The 27,102-nt window shown below is 38.3% G+C and overlaps 1 protein-coding gene across 5 annotated transcripts in view; it reads right to left on the bottom strand.

Moving 5' to 3' along the window:
• PTPRK (protein tyrosine phosphatase receptor type K) overlaps nucleotides 1-27,102 on the bottom strand; it is a 403,857-nt gene that overhangs the window by 165,951 nt on the left and 210,804 nt on the right. For all 5 annotated transcript variants that reach the window (XM_065680919.1, XM_065680921.1, XM_065680920.1 and 2 more), the window contains exon 7: nucleotides 3,031-3,324. In XM_065680919.1, the coding sequence (XP_065536991.1) occupies nucleotides 3,031-3,324 (294 nt within the window). The remainder of the gene's footprint in view (nucleotides 1-3,030; nucleotides 3,325-27,102) is intronic.

Here is a 27,102-nt window from a genome sequence, read left to right as displayed (position 1 = left end):
TTGTTTCTTGTTAGTGGAAACATTTACTAAATGAGTCACCAGACACTGGTTTTGCTATGAGGAAGACAGAAAATTATCTAAATACTTAATAATAAAAGTGCATGTCTGATACCAAGATAAGAACAGTCATTCGAATCGTTCAGAAGTAGGTTAAATCTGCAGCAAAGCACAGGCCAACTGATGAATAATATGTTATTAAGAAATGTCATAAAATTATAAATACTGAATGAGTTATGGAAAAAAAAATCATTTTGAATTTCATTTGAAAACAATGGTAATATTTGCTTAGATATTAAATAAACAAAGAACAGAATGCCAAGCTATTTTTATTGATGTATCAGTGAGTTTACTATTGCTGCTACTTGGAATGTAAACATTAGAAAACTCATCAGATCAATGTTCATTAATGTGTGGGTTTTAATTTGTATGAAGCGCAGTTAAACTTCAAGCTGAAAATTCATTTATTTCCCACCATTCCTTTTGACACTGAGCAGATAATCAATTATAACTTGTTTCAGAATTTGAACTAATATGCACAAAACTCATGGAAAGACAAAATTGACAAAGAACATCGACGCAAAAGAGTGTCTGTCTGAAAAATAAGTGATCTTGTCAGAAACAAGAATTAGGAATAACTGAAGAATCTCCAGAAAGAAGATATTGCTGCAGAGATGTCATCTAATATAGCACAGTAAATCACCTGCCAGTCACTCATATAATACCAGCCACAGCAGAGACTGCAGGGTGAGCTATTCCATTATTATCTTTATCTTTTCTTATAAATCTTCTCTTCAGAAGAAACTAATTTTTATGTACATAGTTTGCCTTTTATGAGCAAAATATAAATAAAAATATATATAAAAACATATACACATTTATATTGACTTCGGCTTTCAGTTATCTTACAGAAACCCTGGGATAACACTGTGGAAAAGGATCTGCCTTCATTTTCCAGACAGGTGAGGAGGCAGCAGGGCAACTTGGTGCTCAACCTAGTGCTTTCCCTGACTCATCACTGGTGCTGAGCACAATCCTTTGGTCTCTTGTTGACTCACCTTTTTCTAATTGAAATCAGTTAATAGTAACATTTATTTGCCTTCACTTTCATAGAATAAGAAGAACCAGTCCTGCTGCAAGACAAACATCTCAAAATTTTATTATTGTTAAAATAATGCTGGTCTGGAAGTTCGATTTGTCAAGTATTTTTTTGATCTGGTTCACTTCATAGTGGATTAAATTAAGTTAAAAATTTGTCTCAAGCCAGACTAGATTTTGGAAACTTACATGTGAGGGGTCAGGTTAAAAACAAAAATAAAATCATACCCATCATAACTTTGTTTCCCCTAAGTGGCTTCTAAAACTACATCACATAAATCACAACTTCCTTTCTTTCCTTTTCCCAATAAAAAAAGCTTTAGTTTGTCACAAACTGGGTAAATTAAATTATATTTTTTCAAGCACTGGGAAAAAAGAACCTAAACATTTGGGTTTTGTTAGTCTTAGCTCAGCCTTTTTAAAACAGAAGCTGTTTTCAAATTTCCATTTTCTCAGAACAATGCCTAAACCAATTCAGTAGAATAAAGCAATGCTTTAACTTAGATCACAACCAACTGCCATCTTAACTGAGATGGACACAAAGGTCCTTTTACTTCACAGGAAAGACAGACTAAATTACAAATGAGATCACAAATTCCAAAAACCACCTTCAGTTTAGTCTTGATCCAGCTGTGTCTCAACTTCTGACAGTACTACACCCAATTTCAAAAAAGACTTCCTAGTACGGAGATTCATACCCACTGACCCAGTTCGCATGAAGTCCTGGCTTCTAATGCAAACCCTGACCCTATTGCTTAAGTAAACAAAATGGGTGCTCATCCATGCTTAGATGAGAACTTGAACAGTTGTCCTACTGAGGTCTGGCACCAAGCTGTGAGAAAATATTTGATTTATATTTGTTTTGTATATGTGCACATATACATGACACATGGAAATCTGCAACTGCAGCTCTTCTTACTACTTTAATGCAGCTTTGACTAGATGGTTATTAGCACTTTTTCCTAAATCCAGTTATAGTGCAAATTTTAAGATACTGTCAGGCCATAAAAATTGTGAGATTAGGAGGGAAAAAAACCCCAACCCCCAAAATACCCAACACCCACAATTTAATTTCTGCTTATTTGCCTCCCAGTCTGATGTTCAATTCTACATTTATTCTTTTCCCCTGCAAGTAGAAGACGTAGGTATTACCTTTCTTCTTATGAAAGCTGATATTAAAATAACCTCCTATAGTTTTAGAAGAAACAGCATACAACACAAATTGGAAGAGCTTAACCTTCTATTGGCCATGTAGGGGCACTCAAAAAAACGTAGCAGGCAGCAGGATTTAGCAGAACATGATTGTAATGGTGATAGTCAAAATGGAGAAAAAAGTCTACTCACATTTGCAATTGTATTTTAGGAGTTAGAGATTTTGGTAGTTGTATTTTAGTTCTTTGAGATTCTGTCAGGCTATGCATATCCTCTTGGAAAATGAAAAATTACTCAGAAGTACACTGCATTTATTTTTCTGTTAATAAAATTCTATTTCCTAAACAGATATCTTTTCCCCCATGCAAGTTCCTTTATGTGCAAGTTTACTTAAAATGTAAGTGAAAATATCCATACATATTCATATTTTCACTGAAAAAAAAACCCATATTTTCATTGTGAAAAAAAAAAACAGATGGTTTGTCCATTCCTAGAAGGATGAAGTCTCCTTCCTTGCATGAGAAGAATAAAAATATTTTCTTAGCTTTCTAACACCCCACTTCTTAACCTACCCTCCCGGGCTTAGCAAACACCAGCCTAGACAGTGACCAGGCAAAGAAGGGGACAGAGCAAATCCTTACTGATACACAAACTTGAGGATCCTGGGGATGCCAAAAGAACCCATTAAGTTCTGCTACAGGTTGGTTAAAGCTAACAAACTTGTCAACTAGTTAAATCATCAGAGTTTTGTTTGTTTCCTTGTTTTTCCAAAGCAGCACTCACCAGCACATTTGGTCCTGGTGATGAGTGGTGGTCCCGGCTGCCCAGTCCCACCTTCTCCTGGTCTGGTGAGCAGTACCCGAATCTCATACTCGGTGTCGGGGTCCAGGTGCCACAGCTTGTAAGTCGGTGCATTGACAGCATGGGTTTCAGTCCAGGTCCCAGATGTCATTCGGTACTCCACTTCTTTCAGGATAATGGGTCCATCCCCAATGATTGAATTGGCGTTCAGCTGAATAAGCAAGTATGTGGGCCCAACGCCCAGCAGCTGTGGGGGTGCGATTGGCCGAGGCGGCTCTGTAGGGAGATAAAAAAGCCAGTGACAAAACAAAAGATGTAAAACCCATTAAGAAAAGGTCTCTTTCCACAGAAAGTTGTCATGTTTTGGTGAGTAGCAATTGCAAAACTCAAAATCAAAATAAAACTGACATCAGAGAAGAACAGCTGAGGAGAATTTCCACAGCTGGAAGTGAATGGTGCACCACTGGCATCTGCCCAGTGCTATTTTTTCCATTTAAAAATCTCAGCTAGGGACCACAAAATCCTATCTGACGGATATACTGCTAGTTCCTCACATTTTTTCTGAAAAAAAAAAAAAAAAAAAAAAAAATCTGGGTTCATGCTCATTTTATCTAATTTACTATGGCAATAACTTGAGATTTTCAGATGTGTAACTGATTTTCTTTTATTCACAGAAGCAACATATGTACTTTCCTTAAAGAGACAGTTGCAATGGTTGATACACTAGTCCTGCACAGGGTAGTCTTAAAAATGAGTATCACTGCAGTTCATCTGAAACCCACCAGATGCAGGTAGGGTAAAAGATGCAGATGCCTATTACAGGCACTCAGAATAATAAGAACTGAGCAAAACTTGACAGGAGAATGACAAAATAAAGACATGTACTAATGACATATAATATTTTGTTCTTTGGCAATTTACTACTGATTTAGAAACTTAAACAATAGGATGTATGGTGCCTTTTGTCTTCCTCTGTTCTTATCATCATCTGACTGCCTAAATATTTCAATACAGCTGGAAAGTAAAAACGTAACAACAGGCCAAACAGGAAGGTGAGGTCTCCCTTACACTGAAAAACGTTTGCATGGAGAATCAGCACACTGCCTTAGTGTGATTTATTTTAAGAAACAAATCACAAGCAACATCTACTTTTCTAATAAAATGAATCCACTGATAAACATGGAAGGTTCATTTTCATTCCAGATGGCTCATATTTCAACTAATTTGCTTCAGTTAATTAGGCAACAATGCTAAATTCATTGCACACAGGGGTTTCACGCAGCTGCGATGCAGAACTAACAACGCAGCAACTCTAAGCAGGTAGAAGGGATCTGATGGCCAGTACACTAAAAATACATTTAAACCCAGACCACAGGATTTCCCTAGAGCAGGGCCCTTTCTGATCACCACTTCCACCACCTCTCTATGAAAAAGAAATTAAGATTCTATGATTCTATGCTGAGGCATCGAACATATTCTGCCTCTTGGGAATGACCTGTCCAGTGCCACAGAGCCCATGGCGGGTGGGGGAAGAGATGATGGAGGGGCTTGCAGCAGGCCTTCAGACCTCCTCTGACATGCCACCGTCTCTGCATGGCGAAGTCTGGCTAACAGCTCCCTGGTTCTACACATCCAACAGTAAAGTTTCCCCTCCAGATGCCAGAGATGTCTCCCAACAATGTATTTACCAGCTCTGTAAGCACCTGAGTTTTCACATGTTTTGGTAAACAAGGTTTCTTGCAGATTTTTTTCCTTGATAACCTGTCTCTCCTGCAATTCAGTTTGGAGACCAGGGGAGCCACAAATGTGCCACAATAGCTGCAAGCAGAGCTGATTTTCTCCTCCCAGAGTGAAAAGGTAAATACTCTCAGGTGTATATACCCCAAAGCAGAAACTCTACAAAGTATCTCAATTAAATATTAACATGTTTTACCCATTTTTGCCAAGAAATACTCATATGAACTAATTTAGATCCCTACCTGCATCAAAGCTCAGAAATGCATCCAGCCTTAATAAGGGCCGTTTATTTGCTGTGGAACTAACACATTAAATGTCAAACTAATGAATTTGAAGGTCAGTGTATATTACAGCAGAAAACATAAATGTTGATGAGCATGATGCACTATCAAGTCTGAGTTATAAACCTCTAAAACATAAGGCTATGTTTAGAAGTATACACTTTGATTAAAAGCACGATTATCTCAAATAAAACCTCACATTAATGAGACTAATATACCATTGCATATTCAATTTTTATATTAAGAAGTAAAGCACATTCTTATATTAGCATATGCATTTTGGTTTTAAGCTCTTGAGGACAAGGAGACTTATTTATAAAGTCTCTCCCAGTTCCAATAAATTATGCATGAATTTTAATCAGTTAGCAAATGAACAAGTAATTGTTCTGCAGCATTATTAATATTCTTCATAATATAATACACTATCAGAACCAGAGGTGAGGTGCAACCAGAAATCCCAAAAGTACATTAAGTATCAACTGAAGCATGTAATCCCAATATACCAGGATAAACTTTTCTGATGTTACCCAATTAACTTTCTATTATTCTCATTCGTTATTTTATAACCACATCCATCAAATATTCCCCAATTATAATTTGAAATCACATGACTTCTTTTTATATATACAGCAATTTGAATCTTTTACAGTTTAAAAATCACCATTGATATCTGAAAGACAACACAAAGCCTTTATTGATGTTTCGGTTGCCATTCTCATATCAAATATCACACATATGAACAATACTCCTTTTCCAGTGCATTTTTAAACACAATTTATATCCCTCAAAGAAGTAATGTTGCTGGCTTTCCACTCAAGAAATCTGGATCCAACTAGTAGTACATAACAGCATCAGTGTTCCTAGAAGACAGTCTGCCAAAAATGAAAAACCTCTTACATGTGGTCTGAGGGGAAAAAAAAAAAAAAAAAGAAATAAAAACGATGTGTGAAAGGGAGCCCCAAACAAAATCACCCCTATCAGAAACTTGGTTTGGTTTATAAACAATATAAACACCCAATTTTCAGCCAAGTAAAGAGACAGCTTTGGAGTTCAAAACTTAGATCAGAGATAGCATTGCAGGTAGCTGAGGCTCACCAGTGACCCATCTCAGCAGCTTCCCTTCTGCCTGGCCCTACCAAGGCACTCTGCTGATGACCATGACTACTACTCAAACACATTTTGTGGCTTTTTGTCACCCATACCCTGCATGGTGAGTTTCATTTCTTCCTTTGCTAAGCACAAATCCTACAATTCCTTTTCCAGTGTAACTAATTTAATTATGGACTCATTTTTCTCTATGTTTTTTCGCCACTGCTTAAAGGTGTTAAATCTGACGAAATCTCTTCCAGTATGCATGACCACTAACATCTCTGAAAGACTATGTAAAAGGACCACTTATACATCTGTGAGACATTACATTAAAGAGATGAAAGTATTTTCATGCACAGCACTTTGCAGTATTTGGTCAGTTCTGGTTTTGACATAAAATGCCCACAGCTAAGTTAATAAAAAAATTAAGACTGACATTTCATCAGCACAAAGTTCCCATTCTGCTGAGCTACTAGCAGTACATTGCACTCACATCAGTATGTATATGACACTATGTATTAAATGTGCTGTGATATTTAGGCACCAATGACTAGAATAAGCATGCAGCATCAACCCCAGCTATAAGTCTTCCTACAGTTAAGCAGTTGTGTCATATTCTTAATATTAAATATTGGATGCAAATAATTATGTGTTCATAGACAGAAAAAATAACCAGAAAGGTCACTACTGTTATTAGTACAGTAACTAATATGCATAAAACTTCCTATATTCCCAAGAAACATGCATACTATGTTGCTTATCACTATTTACCCAGCCTGGATGACAATAGCCATATGACAATTAGCCTTCAAAACTAAACATCTCTTGAATTTAAAATGAAGGAAGGGGGTTTTGTTAGTATCTTAGTGGTAATCATACGCAGTTAATGATCAGCTCAAAGCAAATTAAAAAAGACCTAAATACAAACACAAACCAAACCAGAATCCTACAAGTTTTTCCACTTAGGAGGAAAACCTGATACTAGATACATGAAGTCATGTTTTGCTGAGCATAAAATGTACCAGTCACAGAAGACTGTTGCCTTACTTACAGCAGAAGGCTTTGGGATTGTGGGAGGAGAGGGCTTGGTCACCACAAAGCCTGAACATGGAAGATAGGTGCATACCTTCATTCTCATCAATCTCCATCCCACCTCATTTCCTCTTTTAGGGAAATTTCTTGCAAAGCTGTTTAACAATGCCTGCACATCACTTGCAAGTACTCTGGGTTGCTAGTTGAGGTTCAGTGCCTGACCTACGCTAGCTGTGCATGGTTACAGTACAACTTTTGTCATATGAAGCCCCCTGGGATCAGGGCCCCTAGGGAGTGCAGTCTGAGGCACATAGGCCAAGAGGAAAATTCTTACTTGCCAGAAGCTAGACGTGTGCAGAAACATACTGTTGCTTCTGTGTTGGGCATCAGATTGCATACAGAGTTGTTGTGGCAAAGCTGTGTCAAAAAACCTATGATATAGAGCCGGAACAGTATGGGGAAGCCGTGCAACAGCTAGCTATACTGCTTTGGTACTCTTCCTGTACTGGAAGATTACATATGGCTCTAGGGAGTCAATGTGTTTTAAGGAAAACATTGAAAAACTGAAGAACCAGGAACATTTGTTTAAAAGTCGGAGGAAATGTATGAGATTCAGCAGAAAGAACAAATACTAGCAGGGAAACAAAATTCTCAGTCTTAAAAAAGGTTAAATTCAAATATAGTATTAAGCCACAAATTTAACAATGAGAATAGTAACTGAATAACAATAACTTGTATTACTGTAAGAAATTCTGTATTCTCTGATCATTGTCAGCCAAGGCTGGATGCCTTCTTACAAATTATATCTTAGAGGGAAAAAAAATGGAAGATGGCAACAATATATATGGCTCCAAAGAAGTACAACTGAAACAAATAATGTGGCTCTGAAGGTGGTCACAAAATGAGCTATGAAAAGTTTGAGGACAAAAACACCACAGAGACTTTCAGCACAAGCACTGGGTTCCTTTTATTTTTAGAAAAAAATCATTCCACACATGGCATATCTTTAATATAAACCAGAAACATTTTCAGCAGTTCTCCAAAATGGTTAGGAAGTACTGCTCTGCTAGGGGAAAAGAAATAAATCAGAATTTAAGACAAAAAGGTTTATTTTGGACTTGTGCCTGCCTGAAAGGACACCTGGCTGTCTTCTATGCTGACAGCAGCCTGACAAGACCTGTCACCCTCAGTGCCAGCAAAAGCTGTATTAACACAAACAGGGGGCTTTGCCAAGGAAGGGGAGAAGCATTACAGAAAGCAATACTAGACTGATGAGAAATTCCTCTTTTCTGTTAAAAAAGCAGGTTAATGCAGAGGATGAAGCGATCCCAAGCTGAAAGCACAGATCTGAGGTATCACAAACTTTAAGAGTCACAGAAAGATTCTGCAGTTTATTTTTAAACTTCCAACAAGATCTCAAGTTTTCACTTTCTCTGCTTAACAGACTACACTCACAGCTCAGTCTGCCACCCTATACGTGCCATCTCTAGTGAGTAGTTTGGTCCTTAATGGTTTTGTTGTATAACACACAGAAGACAAATAAAAACCCAACAGCCTATGTATCAAAGAGATTGCCCAAAACACTGAGGATAGTTTATAGTATAAGCTGAGTGCTCTGCAGGGCTTCTGAAAAGAAAGAAAAAAACCCCAACAACAAAACAACAAGCACTTCTAACTTACATTTCACTTTTCTGCATTCTTAAAAGCATACTTATAGATGTACGTTACTGTGAGACCTTCTAACCAGTAGCTAAAACTTCACATGAGAAGTCCAATAAACAAGAGTTACATCAGGACGATCTTAACTAATTCAAAGATGAAAACACACACATCCTTAAGTATAACAATGCTGTTGTTATGGGCTCAGGTAATGGGATTCTTGCTTGCACACCATATACTAGTATTTCATTTTCTCACCTGGGCAGCCTCTATTATTCTTGTGGCAAAGGAGGAGAGTAAGAGTAATCTTATTCTCATCCAGACGTATTATGCATCAGCTATGGAGATTACCCCTGCCCAAGACGCAATGCATGTGAAAAATGATAGAATAAAGGAGCAGGTGCACAAGCAAGTCTTCAATTGTTGTAGGGTTACTTGTGGAAAAGGGAGGGGTTGGAGTGAGAGGCAGCTGTCACAACAGCCTCTTTTGTTCCCAAAGGTTACACTTTTTAATACCACCTTCCTGCTCCCTCAGTTGGGTAGAGTGTACTGGTTCGGCATGTATCAACTAGGCATGAGCCACCACCACCCAGCCCATGCTTGGTCCTGTATCTCACCTCCAGGTGAAAGATACTCAGGCATGGTGTCAGTCAAAACCAGTCTTGCACAGTAGGAGCCCAACTGCAGGCTGTGCACGTTGCAGAGACAGTAGGAGAGCACAGTTGCTTAAACCAGCTTGTAATGCACAAAATAACACACAAAGACTTCAGAGGAGCTTGAGAGTCACCTCTTCTACTCCAAAACCAGATGTTGTTTGCAGATTCATACAATAAAACCCCCACCAGCTGCAAGACCTTTGGAGTTCTCATGGCTTGGCCATTCTTCAAGTTTATTTCCTTAAGCCATTGCTTGGCTTCTCTCTTTGTTCATAAACTTATTTACCATTTTTTCAATAAATTTTGTTTGTTTGTTTTTTGTTTTCCCCAATGGTCAAACACTTGTCTCTGCTCATCAAGTTTAACCCTTTTTAAAGACTGCTTTATTTTTCTACATTATTATCTTCTTCCGGATAGAAAAGTTTCTATTGCTCTCAACTTTGCCTTCTGCAGGTAACTTGGAGGAAACATTTGTGGGTTATGGCTGATCATGCAAGTTAACATCTGGCTCTGAAAGTATACTGCCGAGAATGCAGCAAAATCCTTGTCAGCAAATAACTGACCGTAACATATTACATCATGTAATGATTTCACATAGAAAATCATGTAGGAAATTGGTAGGTTTTAGTTTGGGGTTCCAAATAGCCACAAGCCTCCCTTTACAATTTTTTCAAAAACAATGAAAAGCTAGTTCAGACTTATCTCAGCTGCCATCCTGTGACCATAAGTGATAGTGGTTGCTTGGAGAAACTCATACAGCTTGTGATCTAGTATTCTGCCATGACTTTTTCTCCAGCTTTTTTTATTTGCTTTTTCTTTTTAATGATACTTGTGCAGACTTAATTCCTGTGACTGCAGAAACATTATCTCTGTGACTTTCAAAAACGGCTCAGTACCTGGCACTAGTTGCTAGTCCCAAAGCTGAGACACAATACCTAGAAAAATGTTACATTTTAATTAAGAGAGTTAGTTGTCTGGAACAAAAGAACTCATTCTAAGCGATAGCTTAGTGACCAGGTCATATCAAGTGAATTATCCAATTCACTTCAGAGAGTCTGCAAGACCAATTTCATTGCCTTTTATTACTTGGAATAAAAAACCTGAAAGAATGCATTTTAAACAAACATTCAAAATAAATATCTGTAACATAGGGAGATTCGGGTTATTACCTAAAGAATCAGCTACTGGAGAAAAGCCAGCAACAAACAGTAATGCGAGTTTGAACAGTGAGCTCACAATGTTGGCTTAGGTAGCATACTGACATTATTTCACCATAATATCACTTCTAATTTTGAGTCTGCAAACAGAGATACTATGTCACAAGCTCACCTCAAACTACTGATTTGTCTTTGAGCGCCTGCCTAATATATTAAGTTTGTGTGGTAAGTACAAAATCTGCAAGCTCATGCAGCTAAAACATACTTAATTTAAGCGACATTGCAGTCACTGACCACTTGAAGTGCTGAAACAAGAATTATTTCAACAGTGAAAACTGCTAACTTCTGCATAGCGATTTTGTATCTTATGCATCACTGTGGCATTTTATTCACCTTGAATTGAAACTCCACTGCATTCATTTTATTACGCTCCTTTAAATAAAAGGAACAGTGTGTCGCTTCAGCATTGTCAGAGGAAACTGTAAACAAGGTTAAGCTCATGCCCAAATTACATGTAAAAAAAGTCTGTCTAAAAATTGGATCATGTCATCCCTCTACACAATTTATGAGCAGAACACACGTCTATTTATTGAATGATGGTAGGGCGTGCTACTCTGGGAATCAATTAGAAGAGTATGACATATTTTGTCAAAAAGATTGCATTGTGTTAAAGACGTACGCAGTACGCTCCTACAGGAAAAATGAATAAATGCAAGAAAAAGAGGTGCCTGTAATGAGAAGACATTAAAATTCTCAGGAAAAAAAAAATAATAAAAAAATAAAGCAAAGCTAGTATAAATGACTCAGCTGTAGAAACATCTCAGGCAAAGACTTGATCACAATGACTTCATTATTCACAAGTATCAGTAATTCCCTTGAGACCTCAATATTGAGATTATTGTTGGAAAGAAATATTTCACCTGCTTCATTGTCAGGAGCCAGCAGGTTAAGAACAAAATTGGATGCTTTCTTCAAAACTGGTATTTCCTATGAAAGAATTACTCTCAAGTCTAAAGGCTTTGCAATGGGGTATTTGACAATACTGCATTCTGTATGCATATCCACATGCTGCAAATGATGAAAACAAATAAAACTGGAGATTAGGGAAAAAGTGTTCAAAGGACAAAATATTATTTTAGGGACTCCAGGATTGTCTTTTACATAGCTATGTAATGGGTATATAATTTTCTTTTCCTTCCTGCTTCAAGTACATGGATTTATTTATTTTTCCTTTCAAGTTTGAACTGGCCCAATAAACTAAAATTGCAAAGAGTTTTGCACTGATGTTATACCTGTTGATGCCATAGTCACAATCACAGTCAGTTTACTGCCTAAACAAACTAAGCACAAAAGCTTTCTCTTGGACAAATGGTACAGTGGCAAGTTTCTAATCAAACTCAAGTGTTTCAAACATCTTGTAACAAAACTAGAACATTTCTGTAGAAGCCAGGGAGAAAAACCAAAAGAAAAAAGAAAACAATCACGGATTTATGCATTACTACCTGTACATTTCTATAAAACTTGAAAGCTAAAATAACATATATCTACCCAGCACTCCTGAAGTTTGGTGAAAGCCATCCATCTTTCCTGCATGAGGCTGTCAATAACAACTTGGAATGACCTGCATGTAGCCCAGCTGTGTTTCTTCAGTAATATGGTGCTCTCTTCAGTTGACAACATGACTGTGACAGCTGGGAGATACACACTTTCCTGTGCACCAACTGACTCTTCCTGCTGGGGTGTCTTCTTGTTCTGGAACACTCCTGTATGTCTTACTTTGGAAGTCATGTTATACCTGGCCAAGACTACTTCAGATTTTTATCATCAGCTTTCCTGCATGCCTTTTAAATGACACAGAAAAATGTTTCATGTGCTGTTGGGACGGTATCATGGCTAGGCTGAATTCAAAACTCTATCATGATCTTTAAGTCCATTGGTACACTTTGCTGCACCAGAAGGGTACCAAAATACCTGTAGCAGAGATATGGCTGGCATGGTTTCAGCTTCCAAGCATTTACAGTTTTATTTAATAATGATTACAGAAACTTGAAACATTTAACTGGTGAGTCATGCACATCTCACCTTCCCAGCCCTCCCCATCCTCTGTAATATACCAGCTCACCCAGCACCTGAGACACTATTAATATTTCAGAACTGCTCACTGTCATGCAGCACCTGTGCAGGTTTTTGAAGGTTTTTGCCAAGCACCTGCAAGCTGTTTGCACACCTACAGGGCTACATGCCAAGTCACTTGCTGCTCCTATCCCACCACCTTGCACTGTTCTCCCTCAGCTTTGCCTGCCCAGCAGCACCCTGGAATTCACCGAGGCAGTCCCAGTTCCTCCTCCTGTGTCTATTTCTTTCACTTATTATTGAGGCAAGGCCCTTTCAAATGCATGGGAGACAGGGATGAGCTTGAAACCTTCCCCTTAAGACTGGCAGGACATCCAGGAATGCCTGTAGAAGAGGATGTTTCCTCCAAAGTTCTTCCTCAGGTATCCCATTTCATTGAAGTTAAAAGCTTTCTGACAGTATTTCTATACTACCATCTGTCCTGGGTTCAGCAGTAGAAGTCATTTCTCTCCTTCTTAGGAGCTGGTGCAGTGCTGTGGTTTTGACTTTCAGTCTGGGAACAGCACTGACAACACCAATGTTCCTGGCTGTTGCTCAGTAATGTTTACTCTGACCAAGGACTTTCTGAGTCTCATGCTCTGCCAGGGAGGAGGGGAAGCAGGGAGGAAGCAGGAACAGGACACCTGATCCAAGCTAGCCAAAGAGGTATTCCATACCACAGCACGTCATGCCCAGTATGTAAACTGGGGGCAGTCACCCGGAAGGGCTAGATCACTGCTCAGGTGAGGCTGGGTGTTGGTCGGCAGGTGGTGAGCAGTTGTATTCTCTTCCCTTGTTATTTCCCTTATCATTATTATCATTGGTGGTAGCAGTAGTGGTTTGTGTTATACCTTAGTTACTGGACTGTTCTTATCTCGACCCATGGGAGTCACATTCTTTAGATTCTCCCCCCCACCCTCCCTGATCACAGTGAGGAAGAAAGTGGGGGAGTGAGCGAGTGGCTGCGTGCTTCTGGGTTGCCAGCTGGGCTTAAACCACGACACCATCAAAGGGAAAATGCATGCAATTTAGTATATGGGTTACACATTCATGATTATCTAGAGATTTGATGTGTGCTCAGACTATTTAAGTCTATGGGGAAAATGACAGAATCCAGCACTTCTAAGCAAACTTCTTTTTTGAGGGACTGTCTCTTTGCTCAAATCCCTCTATTTCTATTCATAACCTTTTCCAAGACCCATTCAGTGTTCCCACCAGCAATACCTTCACATTTTTATTACAGCATGCCCAAATATTTCTTGTCAAAGTGCCAGAAGGCAGCCCACTGGAATGATAGATAAAGGGTTAATTTTGGGAGGCACTGAGACACTTCTCTCAATCTATGCAATGAACCAACAGAAAACAAAATGGAAACCCATCTGGTTAATTTTTACACCACAGTCTTACATCACACGTGAATTACACGTCACCTAACACCTACCAGAAAGGAGAGCCCTGCTCCTCCACTTCCCATCGTCAGTGTCGCTTGCAGTGCCACACATCTACTCTACATCCAAGGCGGTTTTCATTAAGAACTGATCCTGGTGGGGGTGTACACGGAGGTTTCCTACCTTCATGGGTCACTGAAGTAGCTCTCAGTGGCTTCAGAGAGGAGTCACTGTCTGCCAGAAGCAGAAGCATAAGTCCAGGTTCTTGACAGGGAGGAAAAGGGAAGGCAAGGATTGAGACTGCCTTTCAGCAGGCGCTGGGCACTGCATCTGTTTAGCTTTACCATGAAACTGCCTTCAGAAAAGGGCAGGGGTGATAGGGGTAGCCAAAAGGAACCAACATTCTTGCCACAGCATCTTGACTGATGGCAAGAAATACCTATGAATTTAGGGGAATAGGTAACAAAGCAGCTGCCTACTTTATTGTTGCTGAATGGATTTTAATTGTGATGAAAAACCTGGAAGAACTTTAAAAAAAACCCAACAAAATCATCAACAAAAATCCTCACACTTCTTCTCCATGCTAGTAAGAATTATGATATTGTAATGTTTTATTATGTTATATACTTCTTCAAAGGAATGAACAGAACATAATGATTTCTTAAGAATTTCACCAATGCAGTGTTGTGAAGTGGTAATAGAAGAGTGAATGGGGATGAAATTCTTACGTAGTCAGTGGAGAGGGGTGACCATTTCATTTATATTAAAAGATCCTATTCATATTATCACTCCTGAGAGTTCACATTGATTTAAGGGCCTTTTTTTTAGCTGGTGCAACAAAAATGGAAAATGAGAATATTTGCCTTTGTGAGAAAGCAGCACACTAGACAAATGGAAAACAGGGTAACTTTTGGCCCTAAAAAGCATTTAGACTAGTTTTATGAGGGTATTTTCATAATCTACTTTTCAGGTAGAGCTGTTTTGCTGAAGAGTTTGAAAATATGTATATTCTCAAGTATGACAGCGTTGCTATGAAGAGGGTGTTCTTGTAATTAAATTGATGCTCAGTGCATTGAATTCTAAATTCAGTACAGGGCATAAAAGCATAGACAGCTTAAAAAGAAAAGAAAATAAAAGAAAAGAGTATGTGTGTTAGACGATTTGGATTATAAAATATGTTCTGAGGAATAGTTTGTAAAAGCTTTTTGTGAGTTATAGTTACCCTACTATCTTTGTTGTGTTGCAACAAATATTTAAAGTATCAATATGACAAAACCCTACCAAACATTTACTCTGGAATTGCAACTCCCTAAGTATAGTGACAGAGTCTAAATTTTGCATCTTATTTCTATTGACAAACATTTGCTTTTCTGTAGCGATATTTATGTGATTAGTGTGACTGCTTAAACTGAGAAAAATCTGACTAGGAAGCCTTTCTTGTCTCAAGAGAAACAGACCCATTCAAGTGCAACCTAACTGGACAAATCAATAAAAGCCAGCTCAAGTGTCTGTAGATCTGCAGCACAACTAATCCACAGCGCTTGAGGTTCAGTCATTAGCAATTAAGAGCTAACCATACCTTAAGGTATGGTTGCATACCATATTTATATCACTCATCTGAGAGTCAGAAGCTCTTCCACTCAAGTTTGTAGAAATGTTTCCTCACAACAGATGGACAACAGGATGGCAGATCACTGAGGAAGCTTGCCTTTGAAATCCAGTCAGCACTGGGTGGGAGGATAGGGCAACACTGTTGTTAAATACTGTGCTTGTCACCTAAAGAGTACCACCCCTAACAACCCTCCAGATCTGCCTGTGTATGTCAAGACATCTGCCTATTTATGACTAGATTTCAGTAAAGGGCAACACTGCTGACTGAAATCCGGGAACATCCTGCTATGAGAAACAGCTTGAGTAGGGAAGGGATCTTCACATTGGAAAAAGAGATGATCTAGGGGTAATATTGTGACAGAGCTGCTTAAAAATCACACACCAGAAAGATGTTAGGATTAATTAATCTTCACCTTTTCCAAAACAGCAACTATGGGTCATCAAGTGAAGCTAGCAGAAGGCAGGCTAAGACAGACAGACTGACAGAAAGAAAGGGGTCTTCATGACAAGAAAAGGTAGAAGTGTCATTGCCAAATAATGTGGGCAAATGAAGGTTACTCTGCACTAACCAGACAACCACCAGGATCAGAACCAGGATCTGCTGAAAGGAATCAGATGCTGAGTGTATGAGGGGAAATGTCACATATGCTTGTTAAGCAATTTCTCCTCCCAGGAAGTCCTCCTCTGGCCACTGCTTAAGAATCCCGATTTAGCTGGCTCGTTTGTTGGAGCATGTGTGACTGTTCCTTGTTGCGCTCTTGTATTCTGTTAATTTCTCTCTACTTAAATTCAGGAACTTTGACATTGAATGGCTAAACTGAAGACAGGGCTATCAATTATGGGGTAAGATAAATGATAATTTTTTTACATTGCCCTGACTCAGGCAACTGAGCTGATTCCCACCTTATCACAGCTTTATACCTAAAATGAATTTTGTTTCTACAATAGTCAAAGAAAAAATCATTCTTTCTGCTACCTTATTTTAATTGCTGTAAGTTATCTTATTAATTTTTTGATGAACAAACCTGAGAATGTTCAGCTTCTTATTCTACTACTGCATGTTTTAATTCTTGAAAATGATGCTAATCAGCATCTTTCAGGCTGAACTAGCACACTGAAAGTTCAGTAACTAGTGGTGTGTATTCATGTAAGAAAGGCAAACAAAATCAACAATGCTACAGAAATAATGAGGTCAGAAGAAATTACTACTGCAGAAACTGGATGGTACAGCTTTCCTTTCCAAATAAAAGATCGACTGCTAATAATATAGTTTATAATAGTTTATAATAACATACACCATTATAGAGATTGCTACCTTCAAAGATTACACAAATAAACGATGTTATTTATTAAATTCAGATGGCCTGTGCACATGGGCATTTTCTCTAAGGCTGTGTTTGCTCGTTCTGCATGTTGAACCGAGCTGTTAAGAGCACATTACAATAGTACTGGTTGGCAAAAATAAATCAGATTGTCACCATATTACCAGTTAAACAAATAGGAATAGTGCCTTAAGAAACCCTTAAATTTTACATAAGCATTGTTAACAAAAGCATGTAACCATGGGGAAAAAATGTTGCATAATTTTATCAGCAAGCTCTGTTGGCATCAATACATAAAGCTAGTAGCACTTTTTCAGGAGTTTTAAATACCACTTTTCATAAAGAGAAGTGAAATCATGACACTTCCTGACAGATCCCAAAGTCCTACCTTAAACTTCTGATGTGTGAGCATTCTTTGAAGGACTTGTTTGTCTGTTTGCCTTTAAACTATTGCAAGCACCAGGAAACCACTCTTGTGGGACTTGCTACTCTTTTGATAAATGTGATTTCACAAAAAACCCCACGAACAGTTCTGCCAGCTTGATCAGAGGACTGGTAAATCTGCCCCACTGAACTCTATTTAGGCTTCTACCTCTGGATCCAAATAATTATCTTGCCTGCTTTCAAGAAAGCCATTGCCTATTATTCACCTTTCTCACCCACCTTATAATGAATAAGACAAACTGGGCTTACAGAAACATTCAAAATAGGTACACATACCTTTTCCCCAGCATAACGAGACACAACACAGCATTTTGACATTTAAAAAAAAAAATCCCCTAAACCTTTTCCTTTTTATTTAAAATAGTTTTTCTTTCAAAATTCACTGGAGTTTTACTTCAAGAAGTTAAATGGTTTGGCCACTGAACTGACAAGTCAGAGATCATCTAGATGTGCATCTCTAAGCTCTCCCCACTGAAATGCTGGCACAGCTTCTTTTCCTAGTTTCTGAGCATGTTTCTGGATACAAACCCTTCTGCTTAGTGCCTACATCCAGCCAGTGAAAATTCAGGGGCTTGGCGACCCCTGAGCACAAAGCTAATTCTGGCTTTTTCCTCAGTCCTCAAACAATCCTTCTCTCAGGGCCACACAAGTGCTGGAAACCCATTTTATTGTCAACTTCAGTTAAAGCCGAGAATATAGAGGTACCACAAACCAATCTCACACATAGATATTTTATACCTTCCTCAGTGAAGGGGCTTAGAAATTGAAAACAGAGGAACTCCACATAAAGGAAAGTCTTCCTTCTTCTAGAGAGTGAAATGAGCTAGGTAGGCTTAGGATGGGATTGGGATTTTGTGGAGGAGGAGGAGAAGGTGGGGGCATGCATGGAGCAAAACACTAAATACAAGTTTAAGGGGTTAAGATAAAAAAATTGAACAATTAATCCAAAATCCAGTGAATAGCTGCAATAAAAAAACATTTACAATAGCATTTTCAAAATTATATATTTTGGCTTTTCAGCCTCCTTGCATGTGAAGCATTAGATAGTAACACGGGGCACTGAGAGCATATTTCAGGACTGTGTCTATAGAGAAGTGGCTTATTCTGATTTAGTCAATATCTCAGCATAAGGACATTCCACAACCATTCTTGTCTGACTGAACTGGGACAATGATTTGATCAGAGACTTACCATTTCCCAGTACATCTCCTTACCCTACAGGTTCAGGGATCCTTAGGAGAGTTGCTTATCATGTTCTCCAGAGGAAAAAAACCCTAGCAGCTGTAAAATTATTGAATGTTGGATGAAGAGACAAACACAAGCTTCAATCCATCTTGGTGAGTGCCCTCTACATAAAACCACAATACTCCCAACTCACCTCCTCTTTCAGGGTGCGAAAGGCTGCATGGCCACATTTCCTTCTCATTTTACTATGAATGATCAAGTTTCTTTTTTTCTGATGCTTGAACAAAAAGCACTTGGTTTTAAAACAAAAACTACTCTGCGATGAGCTAAATTAGTATAAGCTAACCGACTGAAAAAAAAAGAGATTTTCTGTTACTTACATCCCTAAATGGTCAGCATAATACAGATGTAGTAAGAGTAGCATAATTATGTTGTACCTGCACTAAGTCATCCCACTTACATAATATCTTATGAAAAACTTTCTCCCATCGCATCATCCCCTTTAATGTATGAGAGAAAATAAACAGTGAAGATAAACAAAGTCAGCAAGTAAAATAGCTTGTTGGAACTCCTTTAACTCCTCCTCTTACTGCATGCTAATCCATGAGTATTGCTGGGGCTTACAACTGTTAAATACCTTAAAAGAAGATAAAATTACCACTTGTCTATGCAGCCTTTCCTGTCAAGCCAAAATGTTATGCCCTGCTGCCTGCCTTTGTTTTACAGTCAGTATAAACAGTTCCCCTACTGGTAAGTATTCTAACCCTGTGGTGTTTATACTTTCTTTAGCCTGAATTATTTATCATTTCTTTCTCTACAATATATAAAAGAAAAACAGGTAACGGAAGGGGGCCAGTAACATTGCTGAAGCTCAAAATACCCTTTGAAAACACTAAAGCAACTTAGATATTTTCCCTTTGATATGTTCTTTATTTTTTCTCAAGTTATTATGTAAGTACTTCTGTTCATGCCCTATGTCATTTACACCACATATTAACTGTTTATAAAAAATATCAAAACAAAACAACCCACTTGTAATTCCACCTGTCTTTAGTAGCACTTTCCTCATCCAGATTCATAATGCTTCACTGTTCAGTATACTACTTTTGCCTTTGTATTGTATTCTTTCTTCTCTGAATTAATAACACCTTAACAGTGCTCTCTGGTTGCCTTTCTCCTTTTAAATGTCTTTTTGAGCAACATGAATCACTTCTAATATTGGAATCAGCCACTTTTTCTTCAGCAGAAGTATAGTTTTAATTTAAGCTCAACAAATCATTTGACAAGAGTGCATTTTTTCCATAGTTTTGTGGGGTTTTTTTTCCACAGTTTTGGGGGTTTTTTTGTTTTTTTTTTTTTTTTTTGGGGGGGGGGGAGGGGAGTGTTTTGTTTTTTGGTTTTTTTCTTTTAAGACTTTATTGTAGGCAAAAAAAAAATCAAATACGCTTTATAGTAGTGCACTGACGGGTGTATAGCTGTTTATCTTATTACTCATTTAACTACTACTGGTACAACAACTACATAGATGTTTGTTTTTCCACACTTTAATTATATACAAATAGTACTAGCGTACTTCATTAGGATACCATAGAAAAGCCACTCCAAGTGTCATTGTATTTATGTTATTAAATGTCATGATTAGTATTCATAACCTGAATTGGACATTGAGACATTTTGCTTACTTTCCATAACCTTTCTTTTCCTTTTTTACTTCCTCTTCTTTTTGGTAGATTTTCTCCTTTTCCATGCCAAGTCCAATTGTTCTTTTTCTTAACAATCCAAAGATGAGGTTTACTGCAGGTTTTTCTATTCAATGCTATTACATTAAGGCACATCATTCTGGTATCTAGTTATCTCCTCTACTATGACAAGATAATGTGGGCTTGAGGGAACATACTAGTATCTCCTGTCAGCCCCCTCCTGTTACATCAACTCCTCTAAGGGCATGTTCATACAAGGAAGCTGCTATAGAAAAAAAACCCCAAGACAACGGGTGTTTATCTCAGGAACCATTCCACACCACATTTCCCTGTAGGCACAAAAATTTTTGCAGTACAGTGTAATGCACTTTCAAAACAGACTGAAGATGCTCTTTCACATTATAGCTAAGCCAACCTAAAATAACCAAATCATCACGGAGAGTGAACTACCACCTATACCCTGGTCTTTCCATCTGTTCCAGACCACTGGTTCTACTATTAGAAAGCTACCATGACATAAAAATACCCACTTCTTTCTACAGTGTCTATTTTTTGTCAGTTTAGCTGCCAGTCGGCTTACTGCAGAGTGGGACAAGTACAGTTCTGGTAGAAAAGTAGCAGGAATAGCACATTGTTGGGAGTGGGAGAGGGGAAAGAGAAATAGAACCACACCTTTTGGTGCACCTGCTGTGTCATCAGACACTGTTCCACGTATACAGACCTTGAAAAAGCCCTACATATATATTTCAGAAGGGGTCCAACAAATAAACAAACAGACAATTCATGTATGAACCTGTTCATGAGGCACAGAATCAGACAAAAATAGATCACGCAAAAAATTCCTGCACAGATTAGGAAACTTCATTAATTACAGCAGTGTGGACATGCATCTTTCAGAAATTGGGTTGAAACCAAACAAAACGATGACTTTTGGCCTCAGCTCCTTACCGACTGCAAGACTCTCTGGAAGATCTCCTCTGTACCCAGATGCTGAAAGCCAAACCAGGATTCTTGCCATCAAACAATCGCTTCAATGACTCCCTCTCAATCTCTTAAAATTCCAGAATCCTGTGAAGTTTTTAATCCCCCACAGGAATCCAGTGAGTTCTGCTGAGCAGGTGATGAATCCCAGCAAATTTCAATATGGAAACCTCAGGTAACAAACCCCTGGAAGTCAGCAGCAGAACTGGAAGTGCAAAAAGTACAAGGACACTGAACTAACCCTCACAGGAAACAGACTGTAGGTACCTGGTCCATTAATATCTGTTAATTGCCTGAGAGCTCAACTTAGTTTCATTTGCTTCCACTTGGCATCTGCTTAGTCAGTTGGCCAGAAGGCTGTCTTCTTGCTGGAACATAGTTCATCTTAATTATCAGAAGTCCTAATGATGCAAATGTCTTAGGGGACAGTCTCCTTAATAAGGTGACAGTTTGTGCATACCATCTACTGTTTGGCAGACACTTCCTCCTTGCCTCCTTTCTTTTTTTTTCCATATGTAAGCAATAAGAGCTCTACAAAAAACTCAGCTTCTAAGCAAGAACACTCTCCTCCTTTCATTACATATTTTTAACAAATTATTTGTTAGAGCCTGGAAGCACTGACGTATGATTAAATCGCTGTTTTGGGGTTTGTTTATACATAAAGGGCAACAAAATTTGGTCAAAACAAAACATGAATTAAACTGCTCTTATCTGTCTGCAACTCCACAAAGTTGCTTGGTGAGCTTCTTGAATCAGCCACTTGGCGTGGCCTGAATAAAAAGCCAGTCTGTGCGCTCTCTCAATCAATTCTTTAACCTTACACGTTACTCAAAGAATAGGCGAAAGCTGCTCCTGAAACAACTCAAAGTAAAAAAGGAGGATCACTTGGTTTCTAACTGTGAAAATGTCACTGATAACAAGTGTAATTTGGAGGGAAAAGAGATGTCACTCGGGCACAATTCCTTCTGTTGCAAAGTCCACATACTTAGAGATCAAGTACTGGAGGTGTTCGCAGGAAAAATAAAACTCATTAAATATTTCTTTAGGCAGCCATGTTGAATGAAAAATGCAAGAGGAAGGTCAAACAGATTCCTGAAACAGCATTAATAAATAGCTGAAGTTAAAGAACTTAAGCAGTAAAAAGAGAAAAATGAAAAAATGGAGGCAGGTTCTCACATAAAACAAAGACAAATCTCAGGAAAGAAGCCTGTAAGCCTAAAGTCAAAATACATGTTCAACATGCCTGCAGCCAGCCAGAAAGTTGATGTGGTCCAATCTTTTTCTTGAAGTATTCAACTATATTGCTTTTACAAAGCCTTTTAGAAAGAGTTACTCTTTCTAGTAAAAGAGACTTTTTAACCACCTTTCAATAACCTCTTTGCCATTTACTGGTGCATTAAACCTGACAGCATTTTCTAGCAACCAGCAGGTAGGGCACAAAGGGCTGGAGTAGTTGAATCACATTGCAGAAAGTCCAACAGAAGGTCTACTGGTGCACAACTGAAAAATATATAAAAAGAGACAGTGGCAGAAGTGAGGACTAAAGCATGCCATACTTGTGAGAACTAGCAGAGAAGGGTATTAATGGCAACCCGTGAACATGCGTCACATCACTTTGTTAACTTGCTGAAGGAGAGCCAACACAAGGAGTGAAGAGGCACGAGAAAACTCGTGAGGCAAGTCCCTCCCCTGCAGAACTAGAAATGAGATGCTGAATTAATATGATGCCAACCAAAAATAAGCAGCTAAGCTGATTCAGTGGCACTTTCTTGGGTGGAAGCTTGGTTTGAGAGGACAGCAAGTGGGACTCTGCAGGTAGCAAAGAGTTGGAAGAGTCATCACAGGAGTAAGATTTGAGTCCCTTGCTTCAAGTAACAGACTAAAGCTGTTTCTGGAACAGCAGGAAGAGAAGCATCTTTGCAGAAATACTGATACCAAGTTTGAAGCATGGCTTTTTTCCCCCACAGTTGTCTACTTCACCAACTTCTTTGAACATATGCCATGTTTCACATAACTAAAAGCAAAAGGGAGGATAAACATCGCAGATAAGGACTCTGGCTTATCCAGTATGAAAATGCTAAACTCCATTGATTTCACTTAAGCTGCTTTAACTTATTCAAGAGCTGAGCAGGAGTTGTTGCTTCCTCCATTATTATGCTTGGAAAAAATGTGCTGGGTTCCCTCACTCTTTTGTCTTCAGACACCACAGAGACCAGAAGAAGCTGGTCCGAGGGCAACTTCTGGTCTGCAGATCACCCTTAGACTAATTGAGGGCATCTGGGGGGTGATCTGCAGAGATGCTATTTTCCTTCTGCCTATATTCTGAACTCATGTATTTCCCCTTGCTGTGCAGCAGGGGCAGACTAGACTAGAAAGAGGCAAAAAGACACAGAAACACTAGAGGATGTTTCTGGCTGGCTTTCAACAGGAAAACTCTTATATTGTAAGATGACACAAGCTTTCAGCTACAGGAACATGAGAGACCTTTTCTCCTCTTCAGTCCACTAAGGTGACCAAGAGCTATGCTGCATATGTCCAAAGGAAGAAACTGTGCCACAACCCCACATATGAACAGAAAACAACAAAGACTCACCCTACAACTGTACCCTGGAAGTACCTGGCACAAAGCACAACACAAAGCAGTGCTTCACAGACTGCTGGACAGCTGCTGCTTTATATCCCCAAGAAAGAGAAGGGGAAAATATTCACATGGCTGGTAATGCAACCCATAGATCACAAGCTTGATCACACTGACTGTATCTTGTTTTCTCTAGAACATGCAAGTCACCCAGCCCAAGACAAGTGAAAAGTCAAAGAATAAATCATTAGTCAAGACATTTCCAACTGCTGTCAACACATTTCAAAGTCAGAGTGAAGATCAAAGCATTAAAAATCATGAGACTACAATCTCAGTTTTTAAGCCAAAGGAAAACATTTGGTTTATGCATATCTCCCTTCAGAAGCAATAGCCTTCACATCTCCAGTTATTAAAAAAAAAAACGTATGTTACCATGAGGATGTCAATGTAAGAATAAGAATAAAACTGAGAGTTTCACATAAACTGTGAACTGCAACGTCAGGTTTAAAAAAACAACACCCCCAACAACAAAAACCAAAATAAACAAATCCCCCACAAAGCACTAATCACACTAATCTTGATTTTCTCAGGAAATGAGTAAGCTGGTCTACAGACAGCTTTACAGGAAACATGTATGGCATTAGCACTTTAATATTCTTCCTCGTGTCCACAAACAGGTAGAGTTTCATGTGGCTTACGGGATCTACCGCAAAACAGACACAAGGAGTAAAAAGATAATACAAATACTTGAAAATTTGGCTAAAACTTTCCACCAGGTTACAGAAATTATCCTAAAATGCTTGGCAATTTCAAATGGAGCTTAAATTCAGTTAAGCTAAAATCTATTTATCTGGGTGAAAATCTAAACAAAACCTTTACTTTCATCAAGCATTTTTACTGCTATTTATTGAAATTAAGTAATTCACACAAAGTTGGGACTATCATTCTTAGTAATGCCAGAACTCCTCATATCAGATGCTGACTTTACTTTATAAGCCTTGAACCAACACCATGCAATTTCTAAGGCTTTCAGATCACATTGGTTAAGAACATACTTTGTGTTCAAATCCTCCTTTCTTGGAGGGTAAAGGTGATGCATGTAAGGCGACTGTTGAGAGATTTTCCCCACCATCCTTACTAATCCCCTTTATTAGACTGTAAGGTTTCTAAATAAGTCAATTCTAGGTAATTTTTGATTCCTAAGAAGGTATTCACGCTTTGTCCTAACACAGTCCACTGAGTTTTGTCTCTGTTTAGCCCATAAGCTCATGAGTGGAAAATTTCTTTCATTTACTAGTAAAGAATCCAGGAAGTGAAAAATCACACTTATTACCATGTATAGATATCAACTGGAATGGTAAACTCAAAATGTTTGACAGTACAAGATCTGCTACAAGATTAAGAGTTAAATGACTGAGAAAATAACTACACCGAGTAACGACTTCCAAGGGCCTTGACACAAAGCATTTAAAAATAAATAAGTAAAATAAATGAAAAAAATCACAAGTTTAGGGAAGAGTTGAAAATTCAAACTTCAGTCCAACACCACAGTGTCATCCTTCCTTTCAGAAGAGGTAGGGTACAGACTCTGCCATTAGCAACATGCACATACCTGGAGAGCAGGGGAGAGAAACACTGATTTTCCTTGTAACACTCCTTAAATCTTCTCTAAGACATGCCAGTTTGCAGTTCCATATCAGTTTCAATGACAAGCTCTCTAGCAGACCAGCACATCCAAATTCAACACCGCAACTCAGCAGGAAAAAATCTTCCCTTCTGTATGTAGCTAAGCTCCCCACTTCTTCAGGAGAGGATGATATGTTTCTCACTAATTTTTATATAATTCTGAAAATATACTTTCTTCATGAGTTAAAATTTCAGGGTAATCCTTCAATATGAATTATTAAACAAGTAAATATTTCAAGCTCTTTAAGAAAGAAAAAAAAAAAACCTATCCAAACTATTCTAAGTAAACTTTTAAATAGTCTCTTTAAAATTATCCTAAAATAAGTCCCCAACAAAGATGATTAAAGGTCACTAGTACATTACAAAGCATATTTTTATGAGATAAATTCCATTATAATTGCAACAACTATTCCAGCCACAATTTACACATAGAATCCAATTATCCATTTCATTTTCATTTACACCTCATGGGCTAGATCATTTATCACGTTTCATGATAATGATCAGAAGGCACATGGAAAGTGATTTCTGGAGGTAACAAATTACCTACCATATTAGCATAGCTTACAAGATCCTGTCAACAAGTACTATGCATAAATAAGAGGTAATTAAATTTACAATGTGCAGGAGCATTTGATATGCCACTCGCTTTTCTAGCAGCTGCCAAAAAAATCTGGGTTACTAAATTCAACATACCAGTTTAGTTACTTAAGTACAGTAATTTAGCTCTTCATAACACATCAGGAATCATTATGCCACTAGAACACCAACAGGTAGAGAGCATGCTGTGGGCTTAAGATCTGGAGATGAATCTCTCATCTGGTATTATTGCTTCTTGCCACTGAACCATCCATCATGTCTCCAAGACAGCTTGGAATGATAGTGCTGGACCCTCACATTACTGCTCCTTGAACTCTGTCTCATCCATCTTTTGCATCATTCCCCATCTGCAGGTAAGTATCATCTCCCTGCTGCAAAACTGAGTGTGAACCTCCAATGCCTTTAACCTGCAGTGCCACTCTAACAGTAATTGATTTCTTTTTATTGCAGAAATGGTGCTCAGTAAAACTATGTACGGCTGCTGAAACTGGGAGATGGTCAGGACAGTACTACAATGCAAGCGTCTTATGCCTTTAGGAATATGACCTATTTCCAAGGAAATATTGCTATATTTTCATTGCTAGCTATTTTATAGCGCATGTATATTTATCAATATACAAAATTGGTATAGGAACTGATAATGCAGTTTGTGTTCCTGCAGTTCATCTACAATTTAATGGCAAGATTCACTCAAATGCAGCTGAAAATTAATGTCAGGGGTGGCTTCACTTTGTATTTTTGTTAGGTGATTCAGTATTAGAACACTATTAGGTCTTTAAATACATACTAAAGCACACAGGAGCACCTGCATTCAAAAAAGAACTTAGATTAACTCT

This window comes from Lathamus discolor, chromosome 5 (genome assembly GCF_037157495.1).
Source record: "Lathamus discolor isolate bLatDis1 chromosome 5, bLatDis1.hap1, whole genome shotgun sequence".
In the NCBI taxonomy this organism is placed as follows: Eukaryota; Metazoa; Chordata; class Aves; order Psittaciformes; family Psittacidae; genus Lathamus; species Lathamus discolor.
This window is presented reverse-complemented; position numbering and strand designations above follow the sequence as displayed.